The 17,747-nt window shown below is 40.5% G+C and overlaps 1 protein-coding gene across 4 annotated transcripts in view; it reads left to right on the top strand.

Moving 5' to 3' along the window:
* Window positions 1-17,747, top strand: part of DNAH14 (dynein axonemal heavy chain 14) — a 257,879-nt gene that overhangs the window by 91,826 nt on the left and 148,306 nt on the right. For all 4 annotated transcript variants that reach the window (XR_006706041.1, XM_045453286.1, XM_045453288.1 and 1 more), the window contains 4 exons: window positions 6,428-6,643; window positions 9,240-9,333; window positions 10,603-10,811; window positions 11,560-11,812. Coding sequence is in view for 3 of the 4 variants with exons in the window: in XM_045453286.1 (XP_045309242.1) it covers window positions 6,428-6,643; window positions 9,240-9,333; window positions 10,603-10,811; window positions 11,560-11,812 (772 nt within the window). In the remaining variant the exon portion in view is untranslated. The remainder of the gene's footprint in view (window positions 1-6,427; window positions 6,644-9,239; window positions 9,334-10,602; window positions 10,812-11,559; window positions 11,813-17,747) is intronic.

The raw sequence follows: 17,747 nt of genomic DNA, 5'->3' as shown, positions 1-17,747 counted from the left end.
ATTCCATTTCATGGCCGAATAATGGTCCATTTTGTGGAATCTTTGTCGATCCATTCATCACAATGTATCTGTTCCTCCTTTGATGCATATTTGAGTTGTTTCCACCTTTTAGCTGTTATGAATAATGTCACTACAAACATTTGTGTACAAGCTTTTATGTGGATATATGTTTTCATTTTACGTGGACATCTGTGCCTAGGAGTGGACTTGCTGGGTCATACGCCAGTTCTGTTTACATTTCTGGGGAAGCACCAGACTCTTCTCCACAGCAGCGGAACCATTTTAAATTACCACCAGCACTGTAATGAAGCTTCCCGCTTTCTCCAGATCCTCACCTACACTTGTCTTTGTTTTTTTCCATTTTACTGGATGTGAAGTGGTATCTTGTAGCAGTTTTATCTGCATTTTCTTAATTACTGATAGATGTTGAACACCCTTTTACATGCTTACAGGCCATTTGTGGATCTTCTTTGGAGAAACATCTATTCACATCTTTTGTCCATTTTATAATTGGATTGTCCTTTTTGTTGTTGAGTTGGAAGAATTCTTTATATATTGTGCTTATGAAGCCCTTATCAAATACACGATTTGCAAATTTTTTTTCCTGTTCTGTGAGTTGCCATTTTGCTTTCTCGATAATGTGCTCTGATGCACTAAGGCCGTTGATTTTTATCGGGTCCAGTTTATTTTTTCTTTTATTGCTTGTGCTTTTGGCATCCAATCTAAGAATCCGTTTACAAATTCAAAGCCGTGAAGATTTACCCCTGTGTTTTCTTGTACTAATTGTGTACTTTTAGTTCTTAAACTGAAGGAACCCATCTATTTTGAGTTAATTTTTTGTATATGGAGTGAAGTAGGGGTCCAACTTCATTCTTTTGCATGTGGATATCCAGTTTCCGCTCGTTAATGAAATTATTATTCTTTTCCATATAGAATGGTGTTGGCATTCTTGTCAGAAATCAGTTGGCCATAGGGATGCCTGGATAGCTCAGCTGAGCATCTGACTCTTGATCTCAGCTCAGGTCCTGATTTCAGGGTTGTGGGATAGAGCCCTGCATTGGGCTCTGTGCTGAGTGTGGAGCCTGCTTAAGATTATCTCTCTCTGCCCCCCTCCCCTGCTCCTGGTCTCTCTTTCTCTTTAAAATAATTTATAAAAAATCAGTTGGCCATAGATGTTTGCGTTTGTTTCTGGACTCCCAGTTTTATTCCATTGTCCTATGTGTGTCCTTGTCCCAGGATATACATTATTTGATTATTGTAGTTTTCTAGTAAGTTTTGAAATTGGGAAGTATGAGTCCTCTTTGATTTTTTTTGGTTTGTTTTTGTTTTTTAATATTATTTTGGATATTTGAGGCCCCCTTGGATTCCATATGAATTGCCTATCCCATTCTTTTTTCTGCAAAACAGGCCATAGGAACATTCATAGGGATTACAAAGTATCTGTAGATTACATTAGAGAATATTACCATGTTAACAATATTAGGTTTTCTAGTTTACAAACATAAGATGTCTTTCCATTTTTAGGTCCATTGTTAGTAAGTAAGAAAATTTTTTTCTTTTTTGTAGTTTTCAGTAAGTAAGTCTCCTCCTTGATTAAATTTATTTCAAAGCATTTTTTTCTTTGGATGCTACTATAAATGGAATTGCTTTCGTAATTATTTTTTTGTTGTGTTGAAGTGGGTTCGTTGGTGCTATATACAAATGCAGCTGGTTTTTGTATGTTGATCCTGTACCCTATAAATACGCTGGTTCATTTATTAGCTCTAGTAGTTGTTTGGTAGATTCATTGGGATTTTCTGTATATGGAATCATGTCATATTTATTTATTTATTTATTTGTTTGTTTTTTAATTTTTTTTGACGTTTATTTATTTTTGAGACAGGGAGAGACAGCATGAATGGGGGAGAGTCAGAGAGAGAGGGAGACACAGAATCTGAAACAGGCTCCAGGCTCTGAGCTGTCAGCACAGAGCCCGACGCGGGGCTCGAACTCACGGACCGCGAGATCATGACCTGAGCCGAAGTCGGACGCTCAACCGACTGAGCCACCCAGGCGCCCCGGAATCATGTCATATTTAAATAGAGATACCTTTACTGCTTTCTTTCCAATTTGGATGCTTATTACTTTTTTTTCTCACCTAATTACCAGGCTAGGACTTACAGTACAGTGTTTCATAGCTGTGGTGAAAATGGGAAGTCTTGCCTTGTGCCTGACTTGAGAGAAAGTTTTCAGTCTTTCACCACTGAGTATGATGTCAGCTGTGGGTTCTTCACAAATACCCCTTATCACAGCAAGGAAGTTCCTTCCTATTTCTAGTTTGAGTGTTTTTCTCCTGAAAGGGTCTGGAATTTTATAAAATGCTTTTTTGCCTCTCTTCATATGATTATGTGGTTTGTTTCTTTTGTTCTATTAACATGATATATTACATTGATTGTCTTATGTTGAACGTGCCCCTCCATTCTTGAAATAAATCTCATTTGGTCTGAGTGAATAATCCCTTAATGTGTTGTTGTGTTCTGTTTGCTAGCACTTTCTGGAGAATTTTGCATCTGTATTCATAAGGGATGTCTGTCTGTAGTTTTCTTATGGTGTCTTTGTGGGGGTTTAATATCAGGGTAATTCTGGCCTCATAGAATGTGTTAAGAAGCATTCCCTCCTTTTCTATTTTTTGCAAGAGTTTGAGTAGCATTGGTGTTAATCATTTTTCAAGTGTTTCGTAGAATTCATCTGCCATCTGATTTTGGACTTCCTTAGAGATTTGGGTTACTAATTCAATCTCTGTTACAAATCTGTTGAGATTTTCTACTTGTTCTTGAGTCACTTTTGGTAATTTTTGTTATTTCTAGGAATCTGTAGCCCGTGGATTATGTAATTTGCTCCTGGTGTTCTCTTATAATCCTTTTAATTTCCTTAAGGCACTAGTAATGTTCATACTTTTATTTCTGATATTATTTATTTGTGTCTTTTTTGTTTAATAATTATTTCCTTTTAATTGCGGTATTATTGACATACAATATCATATTGCTTCAGGTGTACAACCTAGTGATTTGACTTTTATGTACACTGTGAAATGATCACCACTAGTCTAGTTACCATCTGTCACACACAATTAATGCAGGATTGCTGACAATATTCCCATGCTGTGCATTGCAGCCCCATCACTTACTTATTTTATAGCTGGAATTTTTACTTCTTAATTCCTTTCACCTATTTTGGCCCCTCTACCAATACTCTTCCCCTCTGGCAACCACCAGTATAGTCTCTGCATCTGTGAGTCTCAGGTGTGTTTTGTCTTTTAGGTTCCACATATAAGTGAAATCATGTGGTGTTTGTCTTTCCCTCTCTGACTTATTTCCTGAGCATAACCCCACGATCTATCCATGCTGTTACAAATGGGGAGATTTCTTTCGTTTTTAATGACTGAGTAGGATTCCATCATGTGCGTGCATGTGTGTGTACACATCACATCTTTATCCATTCGTCCATCAGTGGACGTTTAGCTAGCTTCTGTATGTTGGTCATTGTAAACAGTGTTGAAATTAACATGGAGGTGCATATAGCAAATTAGTGTTTTTGTTTTCTTTCAAATAGATACCAAGAAGTGGAATTGCTAGATCCTATGGTAGTTCTATTTTTAGGTTTGTTTGTTTTTTTTTAGGAAACTCCATACTGTTTTCCATAGTGGCTGCACCAATTTACATGCCCACCAAGAGTGCAAAAGGGTTCCCTTTCTACACATTCTTGCCAACACTCGTTTGTGGGGTTTGGGTTTTGTGTGTGTGTGTGTGTGTGTGTGTGTGTCTTTTTGATAATAGTTGACAGATGGTATCTCACTGTGGTTTTAATTTGTATTTTCTTGATGATGAGTGATATTGGGCATCTTTTCCTGTGTCTGTTGGCCGTCTGTAGGTCTTTTTTTGAAAATTGTCCATTCAGGTCTTCTGCCCATTTTTTAATCAGATTGTTTGGGTTGTTTTGGTGTTGAGATGTATAAGTTCTTTATATTTTTTGACTAGTAACCTTTTATTGGGTATATCATTTGCAAATATCTTCTCCCACTGAGGAAATATTATAATTAAAACATAAAGTTGCCCTTTTGTTTTGTTGTTGATTTCCTTCACTGTGCACAAAGCTTTTCATTTGGATGTAATCCCAATAGTTTATTTTTGCTTTTGTTTCCTTTGCCTTAGGAGACACATCTATAAAAATGTTGATATGGCCAGTGTCAGAGAGATTACTGTCTGTGGTTCTCTTCTGGTTTTTTTATGGTTCCAGGTCTCACATTTAGGTCTTTAATCCATTTGGAGTTTATTTTTGTTCATGGTGATGGAAAGTGGTCCAGTTTCATTCTTTTACATGTAGCTGTCCAATTTTTCCAGCACATTGAATGAAGAGACTGTCTTTTCCCCATTATATATTCTTGTCTCCTTTGTCATAGATTAATTGACCATATAAGTGTGGATTAATTTCTGGGCTCCCTGTTCTGTTTTATTTATGTGTCTATTTTTGTGCCAGTACCATACTGTTTTGATTACTGCAGCTTTAGAATACAGCTTGTAGTGTGGAATTGTGATACCTCTAGCTTTGTTGTTCTTTCTCAAGATTACTTTGCCTATTCAGGGTCATTGTGGTTCCATGTAAATTTTAGGATTGTTTGTTCTAGGTTTGTGAAAAAATTGTATTGGTATTTTGATAAGGATAACATCGAATCTTTAGACTGCTTTGGGTAGTATCAACATTTTAACAATATTTGTTCTTCCAATTCGTGACTATGGAATATCTTTCCATTTATGTGTCATCTTCAATTTCTTTCATCATGGTTTTATAGTTTTCAGAGTATGGGTCTTTTACCTCCTCGGTTAAGTTTAATCCCTAGGCATTTTATTCTTTTTGGTGCAGTTACAAATGGTAGGTTTTTTTTTTTTTATTCCTCTTTCGCTACTTCATTATTAGTGTGTACAAACACTATTTCTTGGTATTAATTTTGTATCCTGCAACTTGACTGAATTCATGTATTATTTCTGATAAGTTTTGGTGGAATCTAGGATTTTTTATGTATAATGTCATGTCTTTTACAAATAGTGCCTTCCTTTCTTCCAGTATGGATGCCTCTTACTTCTTTTTCTTGTCTGATTGCTGTGGCTGGGACTTCCAGTACTGGGCTGAATAAAAGTGGTGAGAGTGGCTGGCCATCCTTGTCTTGTTCCTGATTTTAGGGAGAAAGCTCAACTGAGAGTTATTTTATGGCTTCTTTTCAGACTAACCTTCATCCAGGATGGTTTCTGTCAATTTATTGTCTTTTTAATGGACCAAGTTTTTATGTTTCTTTACATGCCTTGTGATATTTGTTGAAAATGGGGCATTTATAAAAACAGCCACCTTTCCCAGTCTTTACAAAGCTGCTCTGTCATGGGGTTGTTCCTCACTGATTGGCGGGGTCTCCTCTCTGAGATGAAAGTTTAACGTCTTCTCAAGTTTTTTCTGGGCAATGCATCTTGACTGGGCTTTCACAGTTTGACTTTCACCATTCCACTGGCTACACAGCTTAACTTGAGTGTCTTAGTTTCCTAAAAATTCCTCCTACCTAGTGTCTCCCTCAGGCTATATATGGTCTGTTGCTTGAATTCATCCATAAGGTCTGGTTTTAGGCTTTTGTGGGTCTGTAGTCTCCCTGAAGCCTTCACAAGAAGTGCCTGACTCTTTTCCCACCTGAGATCTGAGTTTGGTGGAACGGGCACCAGTCCTGCAGGCAGCCCCCAGGAAGGCTAGAAGGTAGCAGACAAGGTCTTCTTGGGTGCCAGCTCTGACCTGAAGCTAAAAACTGTCTTCTGCTCTCCCGCATCCATATGTCTAGCCCTGACTCCAGACACACCACATCCCAGTTCATATGTTGTGTTCCTGGATGAGGACCAGTGGGATTTTCCCCCCATTTCTTCCAGAGATATCATTATAGTATTTAGAATTTTTAAAGTAGTGATTTGAATATTATGGCTAATTTTAAAAAGTCAATTGTTACTGTCCTTTTTAAGTTGCTGTCCTTTTTAAAATTTAAGTTACTGGGGCGCCTGGGTGGCTCAGTTGGTTAAGCATCTGACTTCAGCTCAGGTCATGATCTCGCGGTCCGTGGGTTTGAGCCCCGCATCGGGCTCTGTGCTGACAGCTCAGAGCCTGGAGCCTGTTTCGGATTCTGTGTCTCCCTCTCTCTGACCCTCCCCCATTCATGCTCTGTCTCTCTCTGTCTCAAAAATAAATAAATGTTAAAAAAAAAAATTTTTTTTTTAAATAAAATTTAAGTTACTGTCTTTATCGGGTATCTTTCTTTGGAGTGAAAAACCTCTCCTAAAACCCTTTGTTGTTAATAGCGCAAAAATGTAAATAATTATACTCTGGCTGATGCTTTTAAGAAACCACACTGGATTTTGTTCAGGTTCCAGGAAGAAAAGGAAAGGTAGATATTTGTGTTTTAAATCCAAAGTGTATCACTCTTAGTGAACTATATGGACAACTGGACCCTAACACTATGGAATGGACTGATGGATTATTATCAAGCACAGTTCGAAATTATGTATATTCTAATACTGCAAGGTACTCAAAAAAAGACAGCAATCTTGGACTGAAATCAAGAATCTCGGATGCATCTAATGTAAGTTAATATGGAAGGATTATTATTATTTGACTCTGTGGATTACTTCATTGTTTAAAAATTGGTATTTAAGCATTATTAGATACTTACCAGTATAAAAGTAAATTTAAAAGTTATTATAATCAGTTTTTAAAAAGAAAAATTATGAAAAACAACAGAAAATATGTCATTGCGTTTTAAAATGGTTGGTAAACAATAAAATGAAGGATACTTGCTTTTAAAGGAACACAGGGGATTAGGTGTTAGTGGGGGTTGCTCTAGTGAATCTAGCACCACCAGGACACCTTACAAATTAATGAGCTACGAAAACACTTCGGTGGAAAAGCCAATAAAGCTTTTGATACAAAGTTCATCGTAGAATAAACATAAATAGCAAAAAACTTTTGAAGACTTGTGTTCTCATTAGTTATAGAGCTTACTAGTAAATTTCATTAGCCAAACTATATTAACAGAAGAATGACATTTAGAACCAAACAGATAAGCAGAGTTGTTTTTTTAAGTTTTTACTTAAATTGTAGTTAACATAGTATAATATTAGCTTCAGGTTACAATATTGTGATTCAGCACTTCCATACGTCACCTGATGCTCATGCTCACAGGTGCACTCCTTAATCCCCGTCACCTGTTTCACCCACTGTCCTACCCACCTCCCCTCTGGTGACCAGCAGTGTGTTTTCTGTAGTCAAGAGTCTGTTTCTTGGTTTGTCTCTCTCTCCCTCTCTTTTTTCCCCCTTTGCTCATTTGTTTTGTCTCTTAAATACTACATATGAGTAATGTATAGATTGTTGAATCACTATGTTATAGACTGAAACTAATGTAACACTGTATGTTAACGACACTGGAATTAAAATAAAAAAAGAACAATATTGAGTCTTCTAATCCATAAAAGTATTTATATCATGGACACACACACACACACACACACACACACACACACACACCTGTATATTCTGGATACAAGTCCCTTATCAGGGACTATGATTTACAAACGCTTTCTTTCATTTTGTGGGTTGTCTTTACTTTCTTGAAGGTATCTTGTGAAACACCAAAGTTTTCAACCCTGATGAAGTTCAATCTACTTTTTACCTTGTCACTTGTTTTTTTTTGTTTTTTTTTGTTTTTTTTTTTTTTTTGATATCATAGCTTTAAAAAGCTTTGTATAATTCAAGGTCACAAAGACTTTCTTTTAAGTTTTATTCTAAGAGTTTTATAGTTTTAAGTTTTACATTTAGGTCTTTAATCTATTTTGAGTTGATTTTTTGTGGACAGTACAAGGCAGGGATCCCAGTTCAGTTGTTCCGGAATTATTTGTTGAAAAGACTATTCTTAAAAAAAAGACTATTCTTTCCCCCATTGCTTGTATTGTCTTGTCACCCATGTCAAAATCAGCTGATCATAAATGTAGGGATTTATTTCTGGACTCATAGTTCTGTTCCATTCATCTTCATATCTGTCCTTATGCTAACGCCACACTTGAAAACTAGAGCTTTGCCCTGAGTTTTGAAATAGAAAATTAAAGTCGATTTTAAGACCTTGGCAAACTGATTCTGTAATGTATATAGAAGAACCAAGGGCCATGACATTCCTGAATTTAAAAAAAGGGAAGAATTTGGGTGATGAGATCTGCCAGATGTCAAGAATTATTATAAAATTAGGGGAAAACAGTGTGCTCTTGATGCAGAAAAAGATGGCAGTTCTGGGCTATTATGTACCTGTGAGGTAATGTAAACATGTACGTCAATTTCATGGGGAAATTGACAAATGCAAAGCTAGTGTGAGATTTTATTACATCTTCGTCAGTAATTGGCAGAGAAGGAACATGATACAATTCACTAATTATACCAGTTAGAAATGGAAATGGGAAAAATTCTAACAGTGATGCCACTATGAAAACTATATTGGAAAAATGTACAAGAAAGGAACTTGTCATAGCAGGGTGGCAGGGACGGGGGCAGGGGAGGGGGACAGGGATGCCTGTGCAGTTGGCAAAAATTGAATAAATGGAAGATATACTCTATTCCTGTATAAAAAGACTTCCATCCTAAAAATGCCAATCTATACCAAATTAATATATGTATATAGTGTCTTTCCAAGCAAAATCCCAATTAAAAAAATTGAATTAAATGATTGTAAAGTTCATTTGGAAGCACAAATGTTCCAAGAGTTTTAAGAAATCTGGGAAGAAAACCATAGTACTTTATATTTCTAAAATGTTATTACATTTTAGGAACATTTAACATTTTAGTATGTTACCCCAAAATTTTAAAACTACTGTGAAGGAGGGTCTAGGAAAAATATATACTGAAATATCAACAGTTTCTTTATAGATGGTGGGAATTCAGAGAACATTTGCTTTCTTGCTTTATGGCATTATTTTAATGCTGTACAACAAACATGTACTAACTGGAAAAAAAAACTGAAAGAATTTTCTAGAAGAAAATGGCCTGGACTCACAACTCAGCTAAGCCACCCTGTGCTGGTTACAGGAGGTCTTTCAGCCACAGAACGTGTGCCTTTTCTATTTTAGTACTCAGCATATTGACATGTTTGAGTTGGAAAGTGTGATGAAATAAACATTATTGATTACCTGTTTTAGGTTTTCAAACTTGATTCCTCTGATATAGCAGATATTGACGGTAACATTTCTAAGAAGGAGATGGAGAAAGATGTTAAAATCCCAGAAAGTCAGAGTAAGTGTTACTATTAAATTCAGTAAAGAGGATTCATTAACAGGGAAGAAACTGAACAAATGAGCTGAATCTATATCTTTAAAAACGTTGATTTTTGTTCCTATACTATTTATTTTTCCCTCACTTAAAATTTATGTACGTGCGTATTTACCGCATGTTATAGCATCCTACCTACATACATAATTATGGCGCTGAAGCGGTAGGTCGTGCACGACCCTTTCAGCTTATAAACGGACATTAATATCTCACAAGAAGCAAGCAGACGTTCAAGCAGAGAGAAGTCTTGGGTGGAAGCCTGCGGACGCTCCCAGCCCAAATAACACAGCCCATACACACGCGTCTAAACAGAACTGCGCATCCATCGTGTGCTGCTTTGTGGCGTGGGTGTGCAGTGCGGGGTGCGAGGAGGCGGGGCACAGAGAGCTGTGTCAAGGCGCCGGTTCCGGAGGAGGTGAGGGTCCCGGCCGGAGCCCCATCAGCTCACTGCCCCGGGCTGAGCCTCGAGCACCACAGGCACCAGCCGGATGCTTATGTTCCAGGCCCGGAAAGAGACTTCTGCTCTTCCTTGTCCTGATTTAGAATTCCTGAATGTCTGTGTGTCCCTCTCCCGCGTTCAGGTTGGGGAGTGTGGTCTGCGGGCAGAGCAGGTGCCTTCCGGGGGTTCTAAGACAGGCCTGGAGGCAAGTATGGCCGCCGCTGACTTAGCATCCCGGCCTCTTGGTCCTGGCTCTGGGATCCTTTTATGTCCTTCAGGCGGCTATTTTCCGTCTGCACGGTGACCCACACGCTCCTCCCCTGTCTTGACCGACAGATTTCCTAGAACTGGGAGCAGGTTGGTGCGTGTAGAACATGGAAAGAGGAGCCAGTGGGGCCACAGCACAAACAACTCTATTTGTCTACTTCCCTTCTCTGTCCCCCAGAGGCAGCATGTCCAGAAAGTATCCTGGCTGGAAGGGGAACTCACCAAGCACATGATTATGGGAAAGACAGATCCAGGGTTTTGCTCTTCTCCAAATGTAAGGGCCGACTACACAAGCAGCAATCAGAGAATGTGGGCCGGGTTTGAAGAGTGGTTAAGCCTGTGGTCCGAGTAGTTATTTCTACCTAACATGTTAGAGACTACACATGAACACATTCACTCTGCTGTTCTCTAGGGTGTCATTTTTCACCTTGTTAGAAAATATTTTCCAAACAACATAGGGAATTTGTAAAATTGTAACACAAAAAGCCTGAGGTACTCTGTTACATTAAAAATATTTCTCTCTCCAGACCACGATTGGCAGTGGATTATTTTGGATGGTCCAGTGGATACGTTTTGGGTAGAAAATCTAAACTCCATGCTGGATGATACTAGAACGCTGTGTCTGGCAAACAGTGAGCGAATAGCCTTAACTAGTAACATACGAGTGGTTTTTGAGACGGACAGTCTCTCTCAGGCCAGTCCTGCAACCGTCAGCCGGTGTGCAATGGTCTACATGGTAAGTTCCCAAAAACAAACGTCTTAAGGAAAACGTGTTGTTTAGGGTAATAAGGGTAATAACTAGTCATTACCTATAGCGTTCCTGATGATTGTTTACCTCTGGATCTGGCAAGGTTTTGTGTCCCCTCAAGTCTCCTAACCCAGGAGTGAAAGGAGCGTAGTCTCTCCTGTTTAAATGAGGACGACCCGGTAATTGGGGTGGCAGGTGTCCCACAACTGTGAGCGGTGCTTTCGTTGGACAGCACAGGCTGCTGGTGGCTTGTCTTTCCCACGGAGGAGAGACACCTTTCCTCACCTGCCTGTGACCCTGATGGCCCGTGAAGTATATTTTGCCAAGACAGTGGTGGGGGATGGAAGGCACACAAAGATTAAGTGTCTTCTCTCCATGAAATTAATCATTAGCCATGGTTGGCCCTGTGTTCTGATCCGCTGAACTCGCTGTAACAAAGCTAAGAACAGCGCTGCTTTTCTGGCTAAGCCGCTCCCCTTGCCGGGTACACGTAACCTCCCCCCCAACCCCTCCCTACACACAGTCCCCCACCATGTGTTGTCTTGTAAGACCAGGGTTAACACCATAAGTCGTCTCAGAGACAAGTCCTTCTTCAAGGTCTTGATCAGCTGCCCTTTGACGACTGATGATGCTGTGTTTTGCTGGGGGCGGAGGTGAAGTAAAGATAGTAAGGAGGAGGATGGACGCCTCATTTTTCCTTATTTACGTAAAATTACCTTGTGCTTTATATTGTTAGGATCCTGTTGATCTGGGATGGGAGCCCTATGTCAAGTCATGGCTGTTGAAAACTTCTAAAATTATGAGTCAAACAGGAGTGAGTTGTCTTGAATTCTTGATTAAAAATAGCGTCACAGACGGACTACAGTTTATAAAGAAGCATCAGAAATGTCAGCCATTTCCTGTACAGGACCTAGCAGTGGTCACAACTCTCTGCAGGATTCTTGATGCCTTCTTTGAGTTCATGAGTGAAAATGGAGGCTTTGGAAAATGTGAGCTTTTTCCCCTTCTAAGTCATATCAATGGTCTTGTGTGTCACTTAATCAATGCCAACTATTTATCACCTTCTATTAAATTTTACAAGAGAAAACAGAGAAAGGAAGACCAGGAATTTTCAGTCTATTTGAACCAGACACACACGGAAGAAACTAAAAATCACTAACAAAGGGGCATATCAGTGACGTAAACTAATGTCGTACATATGTTGGTGGGTCACATGGAAAACGAGGATAAGGAATTCCAAGAGGGTCTTTCTGAGGGAAGAATGCTTTGCTTGTTTGTGGTTTTAAGGATTCTTAGAGATGGAAATAAGGGAGGGAAGTGTGTCCAGAATCCTTGGCAAAAGCTGTAATCATGCACAGGTGTAAACCTGGAGAGTAATAAAATGTGTTGGGTGAGAGCAAAAGATTCTGGAAATAGTGTAGCATTATTGCTAACAGCATGGCCCCCGAAGTCAGAAGCCTGCCTCCCAACACTGGTTCCACTGCTTCCCGAGGAGATGGCTAATTAGGCCAGGCTCCCAACGCTGTCTCTGAAACCCAATTCTGGATCCCCCAAACTAACAGAAATGGTAAGAAGCCCCTGGGGTGACAAGAGGGTAAGGTCCCACGTGGGGAGCACGGTAGGTCCGAGTGGAAGAGAGCCGGATACCACGAATGGGCGAACATTTAGGTTGGCCTCTCCCCTTCTCGTGGCTCTGAATGGACTGTCACTCCTGCCTTTGCCCATCGGCACAGCCCAGCCCGGCCGGCCGGAGGCAGCAACAAAATACCGTGTTGGCAGCGAAGCCCAACAAGGTTAAGGAGCAGGTAAATGCATGTTTCTTCCCACTGCCACCCGCCCCTGCACATCTTAAAGTCTAAGCGATTAAGAGAAAGAGCCCGCATTTGAAAGAGAGCAGTGTCAGCGAGGATCAGGTTTCCTGCCTTGAAGAGCGTCCACTTCCTCTCCACATACACAATTCCAGACGCACCAGGAGCACGAGCCGGGGAAGTGGGAGCACTGGAAACACAGCAGGAAGCGGGTGAAAGAAAGAACACGATAAATGGGTTGAACGCTCACTTGGTCAGCTGAGGGACTCACTTCCCTTGGCGTCATTCTGTCTAGGTCCATCCAGTGACGCTACGATACGCATAGCCGCGCGGGCACGTTTCTGAATTCGTGTTTGCATTTTCTTCGGGTAAATACCCAGTGGTGGGATTACCGTCTCTTATTTTCCCTTATTTTTGAACTGTATTACAGGGAAATCTCAGGGTTGCGTACATGTAGGGCCCATACCTGAGGTCCTGTTTTCTCTTGGGACACTTCAGTCAGCCAGAAACCTAGGCAGGAAGACGTTTCCTTGTAGCTTCCCTCAGCGGTTGACCTTTCCTAGTCCCGTTTTCACCCGGAAGCTCTTTCAGGGCCTCAGGGCCCCAGGTCCATTCAAGAGCCTAATCCTGCTGCCTTCCTTCTCTTGCACAAAGTCCACCCTCCTGGATCACTCACAAAAGCCCGTACTGGGTGCCACACCCCAGGGCGCAGTGGGTGCTGCGTGCGCATTTACTCCTCTGACTTTCTTCTTTGTGTCTGATTCTGAGGGAGCGCCCCACCCCCTTGTTATAGCTCAGCTGTGGTTAGCTCTTGTTAGGATAGTTTTTCTCCACACTTATGTGTTTGTGGTGGAGGTAGCCGTCTATTTCTGGCTGATTTGCCACATTAATGAGATTCAGTATATTGGAAACCCTATTTGAGATGGATAATTTTGAAGTGAAATATAAATTTTCCCAAGTGATCTTTAAAAAAGGAAAAATCTGAAAGAAAGTTGAATTTTTTTAACATTTATTTTTGAGAGAGAGAGGGAGGGAGACACAGAATCTGAAGCAGGCTCCAGCCTCCAAGCTGTCAGCACAGAGCCCGATGCAGGACTTGAACTCACGAACGGTGAGATCATGACCTGAGCTGAAGTCGGACGCTTAACTGACTGAGCCATTCAGGTGCCCTGAAAGTTGAATTTTTAAAAGCCTTCTCCCACCCTCCCAAAAATACTGAGCCAAGCTCATTAAATTTTGTTGGTAAATTTCACCAAGCTTTTGCAGAACAAATTATCTTTATACAATCTGTTCAAAAGAATAGAAAAAGAAGGAAAGCTACACAACTTGTTTTATGAAGTTCGTATGCAGTTGATGCCCAAACCAGACAAGGTGATATGGAATGGACAATGATAGACCAAGTCTGTTCATAAATGTGGGTGCAGAGATTATAAAAAAAATACTAGAAAACTAGGGGGACTAAAGATACACCACGACAAAGTAGCTTTGCCTTCAGCATGTAAGAATGATTTAACGTGACAGTTATCTATCAGAATAACTTGCCAAATAAGCCTATCAAAAGAAAGAAACTATGTCATTACTTCAGTAAATGGGAAATGCATTTAAATAACATTGTACAACTTATATGTTAAAAGACACTTGGTGGGGTGCCTGGGTGGCTCAAGTTAATGGACTTCAGCTCAGGTCATGATCTCACAGTTTGTGGGTTCAAGCCCCGCATTGGGCTCTGTGCTGACAGCTCAGGGCCTGGAGCCTGCTTTCAGATTCCCTCTCTCTGGAGCCTGCTTCCCTCTCTCTGACCCTCCACCCCCCCCCAAAAAATAAATAAACATTAAAAAAATAATAAAAGATACTTGGCAATCCAAAAAAAGATAACTTACTTTTTTTTTTTTTTTTAATGTTTATGTATTTTTGAGAGAGACAGAGACAGAGTGTGAACGGGGCAGGGGCAGAGAGAAAGGGAGACAGAATCCGGAGCAGGCTCCAGGCTCTGAGCAAGCTGTCAGCACGGAGCCTGATGAGGGGCTCAAACCCACAAACCGCGAGATCATAACCTCAGCCGAAGTCGGACGCTCAACCGACTGAGCCACCCAGGCGCCCCAGAAAGATAACTTTCTTAACTCTTGGCTTTTTTCTATTAAAAACCTACAGTAAACATTTTTAGCAGTAATCATTAGATGCATTCCTATCGATTCAGAACCTTGGGAGTTTCTTGGATGAATCTGAAACTGGCACCCACACCTGGAGGGTGAGGAGAGACCAAAGAAAGAGGCAGACTAATCCAGATTGGGAGCTGGCAGGGTTTTCTTTTTTGTAACTGAAGCAGAGTTAACACACAGCATTGTTAGTTTCGGGTGCAGTACAGTGATTCAACCTTTCCGCACCTCACCCTGTGCTCAGCATGATGGGTGTTCTCTTAGTCCCCTTCACCTGTTCCACCCATCCCCCACCCAGCTCCCCTCTGGCAACCACCAGTTTGTTCTCTGTTTTTAAGGGTCTGGGGTGTTTTTGGTTTTTGTTTTTTGTTTGTCTCTGTTTGTCTTTGTTCATTTGTTTTGTTTCTTAAATTCCATGTATGCTCGAAATCATGTGGTATTTGTCTTTCCGACTGATTTCACTTAGGATGATGCCTTCTAGGTCCCTCCATGTCATTCCAAATGGCAAGATTTCATTCTTTTTCATGGCTCAGTAACATCCCATTACACACACACACACACACACACACACACACACCCCACTTCTTTATCCATTCATCTGTTTTTTTTAAGTTTTTACTTAAATTTCAGATCGTGAACATACAGTGTTATATTAGTTTCGGGTGCACAGCACAGTGATCCAACACTTCCCTGCATCACCCGGTGCTCATCACAACAAGTGCCCTCCTTAATCCCCATGTCCTATCTCCCCCGTCCCCCACCACCTCCCCTCTGGTGACTGTAAGTGTGTTCTCTAGAGTTAAGAGTCTGTTTGTTGGTTTGCCTCTCTCTTTTTTCCTTTTGCTCATTTGTTTTTTTTCTTAAATTCCACATATGAGTGAAATCATATGGTATTTGTCTTTCTCTGACTTATTTTGCTTAGCATCATACTCCCTAGCTCTGTCCACATGATTGCAAATGGCAAGATTTCATTCTTTTTATGGCTGAATAATATCCCATTGTATATATACACACCACATCCTCTTTATCCATTCATCAGTCACTGGACACTTGGGCTATTTCCATAATTTGGTTATTGTAGATAGCGCTGCTATAAACATAGGGGTGTGTGTATCCCTTTGAATTAATATTTTTGTATCCTTTGGGCAAATACCTAGTAGTGCAATTGTTGGGTCATAGGGTAGTTCTATTTTTAACTTTTCAAGGAACCTCCACACTTTTCCAGAGTGGCTGCACCAGTTCGCATTCCTACCAAAAGAGCAAAAGTGTTCCCCTTTCTCCGCATCCTCACCAACATCTGTTGTTTCCTGAGTTATTAATTTTAGCCATTCTGACAGGTGTGAGGTGTTATCTCCTCGTGGTTTTGATCTGCATTTTCCTGATGATGAGTGATGTTGAGCACCTTTCCATGTGTGTGTTGGCCATCTGGATGTCGTCCTTGGAAAAAATGTCTGTTTATGTCTTCTGCCCATTTTTAATTGGATTATTTGTTTTTTGGGTATTGAGTTAGATCAGTTTTTTATATATTTTGGATACTAACCCTTTATTTGCAAATATCTTCTCCCATTCTATAGGTCACCTTTTAGTTTTATTGATTGTTTCCTTCTCTGTGGAGAAGCTTTTTATCTTGATGAAGTCCCAGTGGATTATTTTTGCTTTTGTTTCCCTTGCCTTAGGAGACTTATCTAGAAATAAGTTGCTACAGCTGAGGTCAAAGAGGTTACCAACTATGTTTTCCTCTAGGATTTCTATGGTTTCATGTCTCACACTTATGTCTTTCATCTATTTTGAACTTATGTTGGAGTAGTTCCATTCTTTTGCATGTAGCTGTCCAGTTTTCCCAACACCATTTGTTAAAGAGAGTGTCTTTTTTCCATTGGATATTCTTTCCTGCTGTGTCAAAGATTAACTGACCATAGCGTTGTGGATTCATTTCTGGGTTTTCTGTTTCATTCCACTGATCTATGGATGGACACTTGGGTTGTTTCTGTATCTTGGCTATTATAAATAACGCTGCAAGAAATATACGGATGCTATATCTTTTTGAATTAGTGTTTTCAGTTCTCTTTAGGTAAATACCCAGTAGTGGACTTCTGTTTTCAATTTTTTGAGGAACCTCCCTACTGTTTTCTACAGTGGCTGCACCAGTTTGCACCCACAGCGGTCTAGCACAGACCTCATCTGTCAGTTTCCTTGCCTATAAAAACCACCTGCTTCTGCTGCTACAGTTCAGTAAGCTAGGGAACTAAGAGATGACGTTTGTCTTGGGCAGCTATGAGTAGGTCTCCACACCTGCTTTCCAGAGTTTTAAAAGTTTATGTAGAGGCCTTAATGAGGTTTGGTAACATACATAGTCCAGATGGTGTCAACACGTTGCTGTCACAAGGCCGTGTCCTTGAAATGGCTCCGAGTGGAGGAAGCGGGCAGAACATCCATCCCCAGGACAAGGGAGGGGAAGGAACCTCTGATTACCTCCATCCCGCTTAGAGGTCACCAGCAGTCATGTCTTCTCGATGACTTCCTTCACCATTTTATCTCCTGTGACAGGTTTTTACAATCTTAATTGCCCCCTCTTCCACAATGTGCCCTGAGTGGTCAGCTTGGGGTCTCAGCAGCATGGAGATGGCTCGTTTGGTGGTTATCTGGCTGCACTGGGGCAGGTACCACAGCAACAATACAGTCACATTCAGGAGAAGACACAGATGAAGATCATGATTCCCAAAATAAGCAACAATGTTTGTTGCCATTCAGAGCCCCGTGATCCAAACCACTGATTTATCAAGTGCCCTAGGTTGGGGCTGGGATCATTAACACCTTCACTTGTGGGTTCATGTAACTTAATAAATATGATACATTAACAGACTCATCAGGTATGAACGCATAACATTTTGCTTGTATAATAGTACGGGGGCCTCCTTGTTAGACAGTAATCATGTCCAAGGCCATCTTATTTTGTAAGA

The sequence above is a fragment of the Leopardus geoffroyi genome, chromosome C3 (assembly GCF_018350155.1).
Source record: "Leopardus geoffroyi isolate Oge1 chromosome C3, O.geoffroyi_Oge1_pat1.0, whole genome shotgun sequence".
Taxonomy (NCBI): domain Eukaryota; kingdom Metazoa; phylum Chordata; class Mammalia; order Carnivora; family Felidae; genus Leopardus; species Leopardus geoffroyi.
This window is presented reverse-complemented; position numbering and strand designations above follow the sequence as displayed.